We start from the raw sequence: 15,269 nt of genomic DNA on the forward strand, positions 1-15,269 counted from the left end.
ATGCTGCCCAGCGCTGTGTAGCACTGCCTCCCTTCACTGCTTTGTAGTCACGGTGCTCCTGACTCTAAGTTTTAATTCCCCTCTTGGTAAGTTCCCGAGAACCTCAGGGGAGAACAACACCGGCTTTAAGTCACCAACAAGCTTTTCTTGGACCTTTGATTGAGAGCTTCGCTCGGCAGCCGCAGACCGCGAGGAGCAAAATCCAGAGCTTTGCTCCATATCCCGAGTTCCGTATCCTGCCCCCTCCCATTCCTGTGCCACCGCTTACCTTCCCTGTGGAGCTGTCTGCTCCGGGGACAGCCCCCTTCGGGAACGGGCCCATTCGGAGCCCCGGAGTGCGGCTCTAAAAAGGCAGAGTTCATTCGGTCATGTCCTACTTCTGCGGCAGGAACAGGCCGCGGCATTGTTTACTAATTATGAAGCGTTTGGAAGCTGCTCATCTCTACTTTCCCGTTTCAAAGCATGAATGCAGCTCTTCCACGCTTTTACAGCTGTGCATATTGTGTGTGCGTACTCTTTTAGAAACAAATGAGCGTTGTGTAAAATGCCAGGCCAGCATTTTGAACAAGATGAAAAGAGCACGTACGGATTTGGGAGCATGAGTCTCAATGAAACGCTGTAGCAGCTAAACTGTGAGCTGTGCTAGAAAAAACATAACTTGGTAAAGCACTTGGGCTGAATGAAGTCCATGAGGATGTGTGTAAGTATCAGTATCAAAAAGTATCAAATACTTCATATGAGGACTGAGCTCCAAAGGAGGATATATATTTAATCAATTTATTGATTGGTACTAAGAAGCCTTCATTCAGTTTTGAAAGCCAAAAAAAAGCTGTGAACTTTAAATTAGTTACAGATAGGGAACAACCTTTTTGGACTTTGGCTTAATTATGCTTTCCATCTAGACGATGATAGTATGAGGCAAAGAAAATGTTAGCACCTGTGGGACATCATGAGCAAAAACAAGAGAAAAAACACAATGCAATTATCACCTGGGGTCAGTGAGGTGTAACAAGAGCTGGACTGCACCAAATATTGTAATGGGCAATTATCTCTGGTCCTCCATGGTTCTCCAAACTAATTCAGCTGTATTTTTTGTCAGAGGAAATAAATGCTAGTGGGTAGCATAAATTCTTTATAGGGCATATTTTTAAGCATAAATGAAATAGTACTGTGTGCTAATTTGACCTATTTGTGAAGATTACTAAAATATAGCAGAGTAAAACCCTTGAAATTCACAAGAGTCGATTCATTTCAAAGGCTGGGGAGGATACTTGTGAATTTCATACTCACAACTTTGTGATGGAACACTTCAGGAAAAAGTAGCTCCAGGACACAATACTTTATAACAGTGACAAAACATACAGCTGCTTTCTAAAATAATTTGTTGGGTAAAGCTTGCGCTGTAAAGGAGTGACAGAAAGGAATGCCCATCAGAGATATACATGATTTCCATAATAATCATCAAATTGGCTGACAGTAGAGTAAATAATGTTGGTCTGCATGGTGAGTGCTTGCAGACCAGTCTGTTTTTATGTATGAACTGCTGATGGATGCAAGGAGAGGGAGCATGCAGCCTCGAGGTATCTCACATGTGCATCAGACCCCTAAGGTCTTGCAAGTCAACTGTGATGACACAGTCATAAGCAAAATGGGAGTTAGAAGGAAACTCTTTAAACCCTCTATTAAACCCATGACAGAGGTAAAAGTGCTTAGACAAAGACAAAAAAAATTATAATTCCTTGGAAGGCTGCTATTGCTAGTGATGTTTTGAACAACACAGCTGTGTGTTGGAAATGGTGGAAGCTGATATCAATTCTCTGTAACAAAACATCAGTAAAACTGAAAGTTAAATTTACTAATTTCTAACCTGCTTCTCCTTAACATGCAGCCTGGAGACACAATCAGCCACACATCAGAATATCATCTTCCATAAAAATCAGAATGGAGATCTGAAAATAACATAAGGAAGTTAAGATGGAACAAAACATATGATATGCTGGTGTATATGCCTGTTGTATAAAATTACTTGAAGAGGGTATTTCCTGAAACCATGCTTGCACAGAATGTCAAAGGAAAACAACCAAAGCAAAGATAAATACACAGTTTATGGACAGGATATTGCTACAGCTTCACATAGTCAATCTGTGTCATAGTCTCTTAAAAGAGGCTACAAGAAGGCTGTAAAATTTGATGACCTTGAGTAGGGAGTGGCAGAAAAGCAGAGATTTTTCTGATACAAAGCCACTTGGAGCCTTAATTAGTGGTGGTAATTAGTGGTAAAAGGGCAACTCCTTTTATTGCTCATTACATAGGTAATTGTTGTGCATAAATAATAGGTTATTATTTCCCCTCAGTGTTCCATCTTTTGTTTTAAATCACAATTCTGCTTTTTCAGAGTGTGACAGTATTTTGAACTTGTGGGTCAAGTTTAGGAAAACATATATTTAATAACTGTGGTGGTAGGAATCCAGCATGTTGTTTTGATTAACTGGATAAAGAGTGTAGAATTTCAATTTAGTAGTGAGTTTGCTTTCTTGTTTTATTATGTAAATAGAAGTTTACTTTCTTTATTCTGGGAAAAAATGTGTTATTTTTATGTATATAAATTGGACTGAATGCTATTCTTAGCTACAACTAGAAAGGAATACATTTTTATTTCACATGATTGAGGCAGGTAGACCAATTTCCCCTGATAAGCCTGTCATAGTAGGACAAATCTAAATTTGTCCCAGACCTGCTGGGTATTTTTGCCAGCTAAAAATCCCCATGACTAAGACAAACATTCAGTTTTTAAAATAATTTTTATTTCAGTGCAAGCAACTCCACACAAAGCATGGGACCCCACTACTTTACAGCACTTCACTGAAAATATAATAGGGAAATTAAAATAACTAAAAACAGCCAAGAAAAATATTATTCTAACTTTAATGCTGGAGAACACTACAGAACAAAGTAAACAAACTATCCATGGAAGACATACTTATACTTGAAATGCTACTTCAGTAATCTAAACAGAGATAAAGATTGTTTGTTATTTAAGGTGGTTTTCTTTTTCTTTTTAAACTGATTTTTGAATAGCATAGAAACTTCTCAGCTAAGTAATATTAGAAAATAACTACCAGCAGATAATGTCATCTAGCAGGTGGAACACTTGGCTGAAAAACTGAACATTCAGGATCAGCTCTCAATAGCCCCTCCTGGTCTGCTGTGATTTCAGCAGATCATCTGCAGGTTTAGGTGGCATCTCATTTGGAGGGGCCACCCTCATTTTCAGACTACTTTCAGAAACTACACTTACACATGAGCCTTCATGTCAAGCCCCTTCTCCCTGGCCCTGTCTTTACGTAATTGTTTTCTTACCATCCTTATCTACATGAACAATGAGGATGTTATCTTGCTCTTTGATCATGAAATGCTGTGTTTACTCACTTGAGCTCTGTGATTGCTGCCAGATGAGTAACACATATCCTCAGACTGGTTTCTGAAGCAGGCTCTGAAGTGGACAGGTATTAAAAAACCCAAATGTTTGCAAAATTGAATACTTCCCAATATACAGCTTTATGAACAGGAGTAATTAAAAATGAGATTTGTAAAGTGCCCACCTATTTCCATACTTGACTTCTCCAGGTCAGTGCATGGGGTCATACAGAAAAAGCTTGATAGTTACACCACCAGTTATCTTCATCTCAGAAGGGAAAGGGAACCCAATTTGCCAAAATACAGAAAAAAAATAGATTGAATTGACTCCCAAAGTAGACACTCATGACTAATATATATATACCTTCCAATCATCTGAAAAAGTCCCATGAAACCACTCTGGATTGTCAAACCATTGAAACCATGAATTATAGCTAAATTATAAACACAAATATAACTATAAGCCTTTTCTGCCTTCGTCATTAGTTTCCTAACATTCTTAACTGAAACAATTCAGCATTGAGTGGTCTTCTCAGGGTCTTGCTGTTGCCACAGTTCTTGTTCACAAGACTGTAGTAGTTTATTGAATGAAGACATGAAGGTGAGTCTCTATCTCCTTTACTGAGTATTTCATGTGCAGACACAAGTGGGACAGGGTGAGCAACACCAGCCTTCTCAGCTGGTAGACAACCACCACCACAGCCAATTTTGGCTCAAGCAGCCCATGTGCTGCTCTATGCATCCTCCCTCTGAGAGCCTGCTCAGCCCCTTCCTAAAGCTCACAGAGGATTCCATGAGATGCAGGGGCCCCAATGACTGGTACAGTCACAGAACCATTAAATATGCTGAGTAGGAAGGGACCCATCAGAATCATTGAGTCCAACTCTGGCCCTGCACAGGACATCCCAGGAATCCCACCATGTGCCTGAGAGCACTGTCCAAACACTTCTTGAGTCTGTCAGGCTTGAGGCTGTGACCACTTCCCTGGGAGGCCTTTTCAAGTACCCAACCACCCTCTGGGTGAAAAACCTTTTCCTGATACACAAAGTAAACCACCTATGACTCAACTTCATGCTGTTTTCTCAAGTCTTGTCATTGGGTACCACAGAGATCAGTGCCCACACCTCCTCTTCCCCTCACGAACAAGTTGAAGACCACAATGAGGTCTCTCATCAGTTTCCTCCAGGCTGAACAAACCAAGTGACTACAGCTGCTCCTCATATGGCTTCCCCTCAAAACCCTTCACCATTCTCGTAGCCCTCCTTTGGACACTCTCTAATAGCTTAATGCCGTTTTTTTAATGTGGCACCCAAAGCTGTCCCCAGCTCTCGAGGTGAGGCCGCTCCAGTGCAGAGCAGGGCAAGGCAATCCCCTCCTTTGATCGGCAGCCTGATGTCCCCCAGGACAGGGTTGGCCCTCCCGGTTACCAAGGCACTCACTCGCATTCAACTTTCCATGGACCAGCACCCCCAGGTCCTTTGCACAGCGCTGCTCTGTTCTCCAGGCTACACACGGAGCCAGGGCTGTCCGGTCCCAGGAGCAGCCTCCCGCGCTTGTCCCTGGCGGGGTTGGTGTCCGTCCATCGGTGACTTGCCGCGGTGTCCATGCGGAGCACAGGGCTCTATCGGTAGCGGTACCTGCTCCCATTCTCCGCTCGGGGACGCCCGCAGCGCCTCAGCCGAGCCGCCCTGCCCGGGCACCGGGCGCACCGGGGCGGCCCCGCCCGGAGCCGCCGCCGCGGGGAGCGGGGAAGGAGCGGGGAAGGGGCGGGGAAGGGGCGAGGAAGGGGCGAGGAAGGGGCGAGGAAGGGGCGGGGAAGGGGCGAGGAAGGGGCGGGGAAGGGGCGGGCCCCGGGCTCTGTCCGCCCCGCTCGGGCGTGTCCCGGCGGGGCTGCCGGGAGGGCGGCTCCGCTGAGCTCGGCTGTCTGTGCCCGCGCCCAGCCGTGTGAGGGGGGAGCTGCTGCTCCGTCTTTGTGGCCGCGGCTGCGGAGGGCGGCGGTGCTGCGGTTCGCGGGGAGCCGAGCCCGGCGCGGCGGCGGCAGCAGCGGCAGCCATGGGGCTGCAGCCCCTGGAGTTCAGCGACTGCTACCTGGACAGCCCCTGGTTCAGGGAGCGGGTGAGAGCCCACGAGGCCGAGCTGGAGAAGACTAATAAGTTTATCAAGGAGTTGCTGAAGGATGGGAAGAACCTGATCGCCGCGACCAAGAGTGAGTGGCGGGAGCGGGGGGAGCTGCGGGGGCGGCTGCCCGGCGCCGGGAGCTTTGCCTTTAAGCCGGCGGCGCTCGCCTTTGTGGCACGGAGCTTTGCAACGGCGCTCTCCAGCCTCTCCCTGGGGCTCCCCATCAGCCGCTTGGAGACGCGGGTCCTCTGCAGCCCTTCTCCGCGGAGGGCAATAAGGGATGGAGGCGGTGGCAGCGCCGGGGCACTCCTGTTGCCTCTGCCCGGTTGCTGGGCCGGGCCTGGCTGCTGTGTTCGGCGGTGCCGAGCCCGAGCAGCCCCGGCTGCCGTGTGAATCCGCCGGCAGCGCTCGGTGCCAGGTGCTGCCGGTGCGCTGCGAGCTGAGCGGCCGCGAACCGCGTACTGGCCATAACCGTGGCGTGCCTGTGCGCTGCAGCCTGTGGGGAGGCTGCTGGAAAATGCCTCTGTCAAAAGAAGTGTGTTCAGGAATTTTCAGACTCAGTTTTGTGCTGACAGCGCTGGTTACCGGTTCTGTGCCTTTGGCCTCTTAAAATGTGCTGGTGTTTTGTTAATGCTGCGTTTAATTGTTGAGTATATACACAGTGTATATAAATAGCTAGCTATAATGTGTTTTATGTGGGAATCATGTTTTTTTTTGCCTTGAATAACCACGTTCATGCATGTTCTTAGTATTTTTGTTGTTATTTTATTGTGCTAATGTATTTTTCCATTTAACATAAGACACAGTTCTGTAGTCACCTAAATATGTGGTAGGATGATTTGCTATACCAATTTTCAAATAAACCACTAATAATGCTCTGGCACTTTGTTCTCGGAAGTGCACAGCACCTATGGTAGGGTAAACTTCTGAAGCCAGGAAACCATGCTGTCAGGATGTTTCCATTAAACTGATAGGGTTTTGGCTGGTGGTTTGATCAGTGTAGCTGCCTGGATATGGTGAAGTTTTTAAAACCAGAATTAACTCATTTCTATAAATAAAAACCACTGTTTTCTGGATTTGTCTCCAGTAGAAAATGCCGTATCAAATGGCACTGGTGTGTAACTGTTATTCTTTGGCCAATTTACATTCAGTTACTGCACATTGTGATCTTGGAGGATTATTCCAAATCTGTGACTTGAAGTGTCAGTGTAAATCATCTTAACTTGGGGTATAAAGTAAAAAAGTGTCTCCAAAATTGGATAAGAACAGTAGAGGGAAATAATTCAATTTCTCTTCCTCAAGCATCTAGACATTATTTTGGCAACTGCCCCAAGCTCTCAGTTGCTCATGTACAGTAATGTATACAAAACTTAATTTGAAAGCGTGGAGCTGGCTGTGGTGAGGAAAGCCCTGACTCAAATGAGCATCCTGTCCACAGCTGGGTGTCCACAGCATACCAGAATCCTGTGCTGCTAAATTGGCTTTGTGTGCAGTGCTCAGGGTGCTTTCCTGTGTGTGGTGGAAGCCAAGTGTGGTGGCCAGAGCCACCTGGCCTGGGAGGACTCCATTAAATACTTTGGGCTAGTCCATGAGTAATATTTAGAGAGGCTGTCTGAGATCCTGCCTGTTCAGGTCTAAGCACTGCCTTCCTTTCTGAGATGAGAGTCTCAGGTTTATTCTTGAGTTTAGTTGCTGTACCTTATTCTAACAAACATCTTCAGAATACTTGTTTGAAAAGTACAAACAGGTTAGACCCTTCTTCCCACATTTCAGGTTTCTGCAGTTGCCTCTCCTCTTTAGAGTGCCCTGAGTGACAGGTTTGAAGCTCAGTTGCCTTCCGCTGGTGCTGGTGAAGGAGTGCCGCTGTTCAACAGACATTTAAAGACAAATTGAAGTAGAGGAAGCACAGGGAGCCCAGTGGTTAAAACCCACTAAAACCCCAGTGGCTAGGATATTGGCCCTCCTTGTGTTTCCAGAAGAAAACGTTATCATCTAAATTCTTTGAGGAACTTGATTTATTTGCTGTCAGGAAACCAAATGGGATTAATATTTGTTCCAAAAACCCAGCTTCAGAAGTGGTCTAGACAGAATGGTCTATTTTGTGCATTTTCTGCACAAAGAATTTGACTGCAATTTTGAGAATGTGATAATAAAGCAGGGTGTAGTGAGCTTAGATGATTGCCTCTTAAACAACAGTTGCTGACAATTTTTAGAAAATTGTCTGTTTTAGTCTTTTGAACGAAAAATATCATCTCGATAATAGCGAAAATATTTCCCTGTTTCTAGAACCGGTAAAATATGAGATTTGCACTTGGTGTAATTGATATGTGAGTGTGATAAGCTGCTCTGAGTGATGTGTAAAGTATAAAACATAGTAGGTGCACTATTGTTCTTTAATTTGTGGGAGATGTGTAATTTGTGGGACTGCAATAGACACTGCATTTCAGCATTTCACTCCCTTAGCAATTTCCTTATTTCACTTGTAAAGCTGGCAGCAAACGTTAAGGGGATTCTTTAGGTGTGAATAACTGATGCAATTGACTGGATCCCTCTTCCTGCCTGACAGACAGCCTTGTCAGTGACTTTGATGCTGCCTGCACTGGGTTACATCTTGACATGTGATAGCAGATACTGCTGCCACTCCCTCTAATTCATAGGAACTATCATTGTCTTGCAGGGTACAACAGTAACACAATGTGGATCCTCTCACTGGCTCCTTTCCCTTTGTCTCCTCAGTCGTATGAGATTGTATTTTTCACCTAAAACTCAGAAGAATTGATTTTTGCTAGGATAGGACTGTACTACTTAAAAAAGAGAACAAAAAAAAAATTGCGTATTTAAATTGTTGAATTTCCAGAGTCAAGCATACTTCAAGTGTATCTTTACACTTTTAAGTTTCAGTAGTTTCAGTAATGTGATAGAGAGATAAACAAGAGTGACTCAAAGTTGTCTGTTTCCTGTGTAAGGTTTTGAATCACTAAGTTGTCTAGTTCAAGCTAAATATTGTAAAGATGAGTTAGCAAAAGGTGATTCTTCCTTTTCTTATGACAGTTAAATGTGTTTAAAAGGAGTACAAACCCATTTTTCCTTACTGTTACTAATCAGTAAATACAAGTGGTATGCACTTGTGCTTTTTAAAATAGAAACGTACTATTTCTTGGGGGATTCCAATTCAGTTAAACAAGTTAGGATCAATATGGTTTATAAATAACTTCTGGATGGAGGAAGTTGTGCTTCAGTGAAAGTGAATTTAAAGGTGCCTGATAAGAGAATCCTTATTCTGAATCATGAAAGGAACGTTAAGAGGTTTAGTTCTGAGCTCCGAAAAATCTGCAGTGCCATTTGTTGGAAGCTAAAGAATACAACACTGGATAAATACTATATATTTAGTCTGAATTCTTCTCCCTGTGTTGATCCAACTCTAGGCCTCTTTGTATGAGTGTGAGATTTTTGGGGGGCTTTGGAGATATTTTTTGAAGATTTTTGGGTTTTTTTTGTATACCTGCAGCAGGAGCTGTTGCTGCTAATGAGATGCCAAGTGGAGTAGGAAGAGTCAGAATGAGTACAGGTTTTGGCTTTCTCACAGGGCCTTTGCAAAGCATACTCATGAGTGCATGCTCACAGCTGTTCCATGTGCCTGAAAGCAGAACCTCCCCATTCTTGGATTTAGGCTCAAATTGGAGCAGAATTCTGTTTGAGCCAGCTGCAGTGACTTTGTGATGGGCTGGTGAAGACAGAAGATGGATGTACTGGGTGCACTGGGCATCCTGGCTATCCAGTGCAGCCCAGCATACTCAGTGACTGTTTCTTATTGCCATTTGTTTTTGTGTTTTTCGTGGAAGAGTTCTTTCTTGCACTCTTCCAGACTGCATACAAAATGGCAACCAATTTTATTTTATGTGTAGAAAGAGTTTGTTGGAATATACAGAGTTAGTGATGAGTATTTGTTTTAACAAAGATGATTGAAGAACCTAATCCAGTCCCAAGCCCCAGTTTGGTATCTGAATTGTCCAAACCCTTATGCTTTTTCTTGGCCAGTTCTCTTGGTGTGTGGTGGTGGTTGACCGTCCAGACACTGGTCTAGTTAGATATTGGCCTGACTTGGTGTATATATTGTTATGTAAATATAAAAGCTGTGGTAATCCAGCTTTTATAATAATAACACCACATAAAAACCTCTCAGACCACTTAAGCTGTGGTGCATTTTTTTTCTTAAGCACTAATTGTCTAGTTTTTAAAGCTTTCCTTAATATAATCTGCAGTTATGAAACCATGTGTAATGTGTGCCAGCTTTCAAAGTCTTAGGAATTTTTTTTTGCAACAAAAATGTTCTACTGACATTCCAGTACATGTCAAAGAAGTAAGAGAAAACCACTAATATAGGGCTTCTTAATAACTTCTAGACAAGAAATGGGCATTCACTGAAGATTTAGGTAGAACCCAAAGGTTGAGTAAAAACTTAATGCCATTTTACTTAATGGGGAAGGGGGGAATATTGCAAGAGGGTCTTAGTTTAACTTGTGTGCAAAATTTCCTAAGTCAGCTGAGGTTAGTTGGAGCTCTATATTTGATTATTTTGCCTTGAATTCAGTGAGACCTCTGAATTTATAAATCTTTATATTTAGCATTTTAAAAAGCTATTTTATTTTTCAATTAGTAACTCACACCCAGGCTTTATTTCTATTGTAAGGCATGCTTTAGGTGTGATAACCATGAGCAAATCAATGTTGTATGTGAATGCTCTGAGATTTAAAATTGAAATATACTCTGCTAGGGCCACGTTAGATAAAAATTACTTCAAGGGCAGTATTGCAAAGGCTACTGAGTTATGTGTACCTTTAAAAATCTTCAACTTTCTATTGGAATTGTTTCCATCATTGAGCTCATTAGAGAACTAAGGCAAACAGGTACTTTGGGGCCCATCTAATAGAGATTTCCCTTAAGAAAGAGTTGCTGATTATAACATAAAAAAATGTTGCTTTTCCCTTCCCATCAAGATAATTGCCACAGCTGAGGCCTAATTAACTCTGACAGCACTTTATTTTTTTTTTCTTTTCTGCTTGTAGATAAAGTTGTTTCTGTACAAGGACCAGGGAAATGCTTATATTTAAGAAAGTACTCTAAAGAACATTTTGTTTAGCTCCACCCCAAGTAGAGCATTCGTTACTGTGTCAGTAGCTATAAAAAGTGTCAGGCTCATTCTGTGGAGGATGCCAGTTTGTCAGCTTGAATCTCATCTCTTCAGCTTGAATTACTAACTAGCTTCATTACTGTCTTTGTCCTGTAGATGTTCCACTGTTCATTTTTTTTTCTGTATTGAAAGCAGAGCGTTGTGCTACTGAACATCTGTGAGAGCAGAAAATATAAAAATTCATGAATTTACATGGATTTTGTTAGTTCTGAGAGATGGGAAAAACTGTCATTAAATGAAGTTATTTTGTCTTTTAATAATTTGGGGGGAAAGGTATCATTTTTCAGCTTTAGATAAAATGTGTGTGTGGTCATTAAAGAGAGCATCACTGATAGGTGTAATTGTCAGTCTTTGGGACAAAACCACAGAAATAAGTTTATAGATTTTAGAGATGTTGTCTGGTAGATCATGTTGAGATGGTTTTTTTCCTTGATTTTTTTTTAAATGACAAGACTTTATAAAGGTAATTTTAGAATCCTGTGGAATCTGTCTGTCTTAAGGAGTTGTAGAAAAGAGTGCATTTGCCCTACAGTCTGTAAAGTGCCAACACCTGCTTGAAATTAAGAACAATAGGCCCACTGCTAAGCTGTAGGTGTATGCTCTTCCTAAAATTATCCTGTGCCTTCCAGCTCTGTATTGCAAAAATGTTGCAAATTTTACCAAGCTGACCTTATGACACTGATAACACTCCTCAAGTCCAGTCTGAAATAACTTGGTCAGTTTTTTTGAGGCAGAACATCTCTTTCTGCCCAGATGTTTTTCCAAGGGGGCAGGAAGGAGAGTGCTATGGTGATTATTTTTTTTTGGGAAGTAGCAAACATGTTTGGACTGGCACTGCAGAGCTGCATCCCAGTGCTTGTCTCCTCCTTCCCAGCTGTTTTGTGACATGATGTAATTAATGTCTAAGGTTTACATTGACTGTAGTGCTTTCGTTTTACAGTGCCAACCTCAGTCACTGCTGCAACACTTAGCACATTAACCTAAAAACCAGGGGCTTGGCTGTTTCAGAGAGAGAGTTCACAGCATGTGAATCTTGGCAATATGCTTAGTGTTTTGATAGTGTGGGTTGTGGCTTCTTGAGATAATTTTTATGATTTGCTCGTGTCTGATGGGGCTTCCTTTTGTGTCTAATGCCACTTTTCTGAGTTTCAGTACCATATTTGCTGTTCTATGACAGTTGTCCTTTAGATACTACAATATGCTCAGTGTTTTGGTTATCTTTTAAATGTCTTCAAGTTTCTGAGTTGGCTAATTAAGACACTTGGAGCAAATGAATGCTTTCTGGATTATCTAATGAGTGTAAAATATATGATCAGATAAACTTGGGCACATATTGGCAGAATAACTTAAGAAAGTACTGTTCAGGGAATGTAACATTTCTCTGCTGGTGGTTGCTGCCACCCACTGTAGTTGTCAATCTTAATCAGCATCTAAAATCTGCCTTGTTGCTAAGTCAAAACCATCTTCCTTGCCAAATTTAAACTCAGCCATCAGTTTTGCAATGAGTTGAAGCAGGCACTTGTACTCCATCCCAGCAGCTCCTGTGGAGGTTGTTTTCCTCTGGGTGTGACTTTGATGGAGAGAGGGCAGTAATTTATGAAGCCCCATATTATACAGCCCGGATAAATGTGTGCCTTCTGTCCAAAGTGTGTCTTGTTATCTCGCTGGAAATAAGATACTGGAAAGGCAAGTGTGTGGCCTGGTTTACACTGTCCTCCAATTCTTTTCCTAAACAGATAATTGTGGCAAATTTTGACAGACAACCTCAATGTCATGCTGTTTTTCCATACCTGATTCTAACTATGGATGGAGCTTCTTGCAGATACCATGTTCTTTGTCTTTTACTCCTTCGGCTCTGTTTTTGTTTCCTCCCTTTGTCGCTCTTTTCCATCCTGTGTGTTTGCTCATCTTTCAGGATAAAAATAGAGAGAAAACATCCAGGCCCTCAAAAGCTATGTGGCCATCACAGGCCAAGGCCAAATCAGAAGTTCCTGTAAATCATTCATGCTAAGCTTGTCTTTTGTGGGAAAGGAGAAGCATGAGGGGAAAATAATCTACAGGGATAGAAAATCATAGTGTTATTCAACAGATTATGGTTTTACTACAGCCCAGACCTTTGAATAAACCCTCTATTGCCTTTTTAAATGATAGGACTGGGCAGGTGGAGGTTATTGCCTCAATAGGTGGGTCAGAGATGGGCTTTGTCTCTCAGTAGATCTCCTTGTTACAGCTTCCCTGGGTCCTTGTCAGCTTTTGTATGTGCACCTGGCTGCTTGGGACTGCATGTCCTTGAAGAGGAAAAACAATGCTTTGTTTAATTTGGCAGGGAAAATTGAGTATCCAGGATGAAACTGAGCAGGGCTTTGTACCAGAGCTGGGCCTGAAAGGACATTGTAGTGTGTGTGGTGTCCAGGAACAGGTTCTCAGCCACTTTGTTGCTGGTGAGTGGTTTTTAGCTTTGAATGTGTCCATGTCCTCCATTAGGCTTCCTCCATTAGGCATGGGGACTTAGAATAACCCTGAATTCGAAGCAATAGATTAAATAGTGATGAAAAGTATTGAGGAGTATAAGGTTTGTCATACACCAAGTGTTTAAGCCTTATTGTATCAAATCTCAAAAATTGGGATGTTTTCCCAAGCAGAGAGAGAACACTGTATTTTTTTTTTTGCACCTAGTTGATCAAGGGAAGCCAGCTGATGTAAATGTTTTGATTTAATCTGTGGTTTTGTCAGTCATTAGAGTTGCTTGTTTTGAAAAATATTACTAATATTTGAATGTTTATGTGTTGGAGCAAAAAAAAGTATATGTAAACTTGTAGCAGTTTTACATAAAAGTGTAATTGCTTAGGATGTGCTTCTTCAAAAGAAAATCCTGTTGTCTTGCAAACAGGTGGAGGGAGCTTCCAGGTCATGGAGGACTTGACACAAACTTGTAAAAATATCATTTTGACAGTGGGTCCCAGTTCTTAGAATTCTGTTTTGGGGCTGAGCTTGCAGTTTATGTGCATTAACAGACTGTGACTGCTGCATAGTGTCAGCCTTTGGAGCGCATCACTGCTCTGAGAGCAAAACAGTGTAACTTGTTCATGCCTTTTTCCTCTTACAATCTCAGGTTGTAAGCTCTCTGTTGGAGAGGCCTGGACTGACTGACAAACTCAGTCACGGGCCAAAGGACTGTTTCTCCAAAGCTTTTTGCCTGTTCAACTCCTCAGCCTGCAAGCTTTTCAGGAACAAAGCTGACTTTGTCCAGTCTGCTCTCAAACACTTGCTCTGTGGTAATATTCCTGTTCTTTTATTGTGCTTCTTTTTATGCTTTCAGTCATTTCAAAATGCACAGTTTCAAATTTCTGTTGTGCCTATTGTAGCTGTTTTCTTGTTCCAGGGGATTCAGCATCTTTGCTAAAAGAAATCAAACTACCTAGAATTATTGCCTTTATATTTTGGGTTTTTTTTTTTTAATTTTTAGGAGTGTCATGGCTTAAACCCAGCTAACAGCTGAGAATCACGCAGCCACTTGCTCATTCTCCCAGCTGGTGGGACTATGGACAAAATTAGAAGGGTGAAAGCTAGAGAACTCCTGGGTTCTCTACCCAGGGAAAACAAAAGCCGTGAGCATCAGTAAAGCAAAACAAGGAATTTTTCACTTCCCATGGGCAGGCAGCCAGGTGCTCAGTCATTTCCAGGAGAGCAGAGCCCAGTCATCTGTAAGGGTTACTTGGAAAGACAAATGCTGTTACTTCAAACATTCCCCCACTTCCTCCTTCTTCTCCCTTCTTTATATATGGAGCATGACACCACAGGTATAGAAATTCCTGCTGATCAAACCGGATTTTTTTTTTTTAATGACAATAAATGCAGCTATTTGATCAAGGGAAGCCAGCTGATGTAAAGGTTTTGGATTTCAGCAAAGCTTGGCTGGTGTCTCTCAGGGTCCTTCTGCACAGGCTGTACAAACAGAGCATGCAGTGGGTGAGCAGCTGGCTCACAGCTGGGCACAGAGGGCTGGACTGAAGGGTGTGCACTGGAGACCTGTCACTAGTGGTGTTCTCTAGGGCTCCATCTTAAGTCCTGTGCTTTTCAACATCCCCATTAAAACTTGGATGCAGGACTGGAAGGGATGCTAAACAAGTTTGCAGATCACACAAAGCTGGGAGGAGCTGTTGACTCCCTGAAGGCAGGGAGGCCCTTCAGAGAGACCTTGACAAAATAGAGGGCTGGGCAATCACCAGCCAGGTGAAGTCCAGCCAGGGCAAGTGCCAGATTCTGCACTTGCAGGGTTCTGCACTTCCCCATGGGGTGGGGCAACCCTGGGTGTATGGACAGGCTGGGGAATGAGAGGCTGGAGAGCAGCACTCTGCAAAGGGCCCTGGGGGTGCTGGTCCATGGAAAGTTGAATGTGAGTCAGTGCCCTGGCAGACAGGAGGGCCAGCCCTGTCCTGGGGGGCATCAGGCGCAGCATCACCAGCTGGGCAAGGGAGGGGATTGTCCTGCTCTGCTCTACACTGGGGTGGCTTCACCTTGAGTGCTGGGGGCAGTTTGGGGT

At 43.0% G+C, this 15,269-nt stretch overlaps 1 protein-coding gene across 1 annotated transcript in view; it reads left to right on the forward strand.

The window, feature by feature from the left end:
• Positions 1-5,370: 5,370 nt before the first annotated feature.
• ARHGAP10 (Rho GTPase activating protein 10) overlaps positions 5,371-15,269 on the forward strand; it is a 137,728-nt gene continuing 127,829 nt past the window's right edge. The window contains exon 1 of the mRNA XM_058803089.1: positions 5,371-5,623. Coding sequence (XP_058659072.1) covers positions 5,470-5,623 — 154 coding nt within the window. The 5' untranslated portion in view covers positions 5,371-5,469. The remainder of the gene's footprint in view (positions 5,624-15,269) is intronic.

The sequence above is a fragment of the Ammospiza caudacuta genome, chromosome 4 (assembly GCF_027887145.1).
Source record: "Ammospiza caudacuta isolate bAmmCau1 chromosome 4, bAmmCau1.pri, whole genome shotgun sequence".
Lineage (NCBI taxonomy): Eukaryota > Metazoa > Chordata > Aves > Passeriformes > Passerellidae > Ammospiza > Ammospiza caudacuta.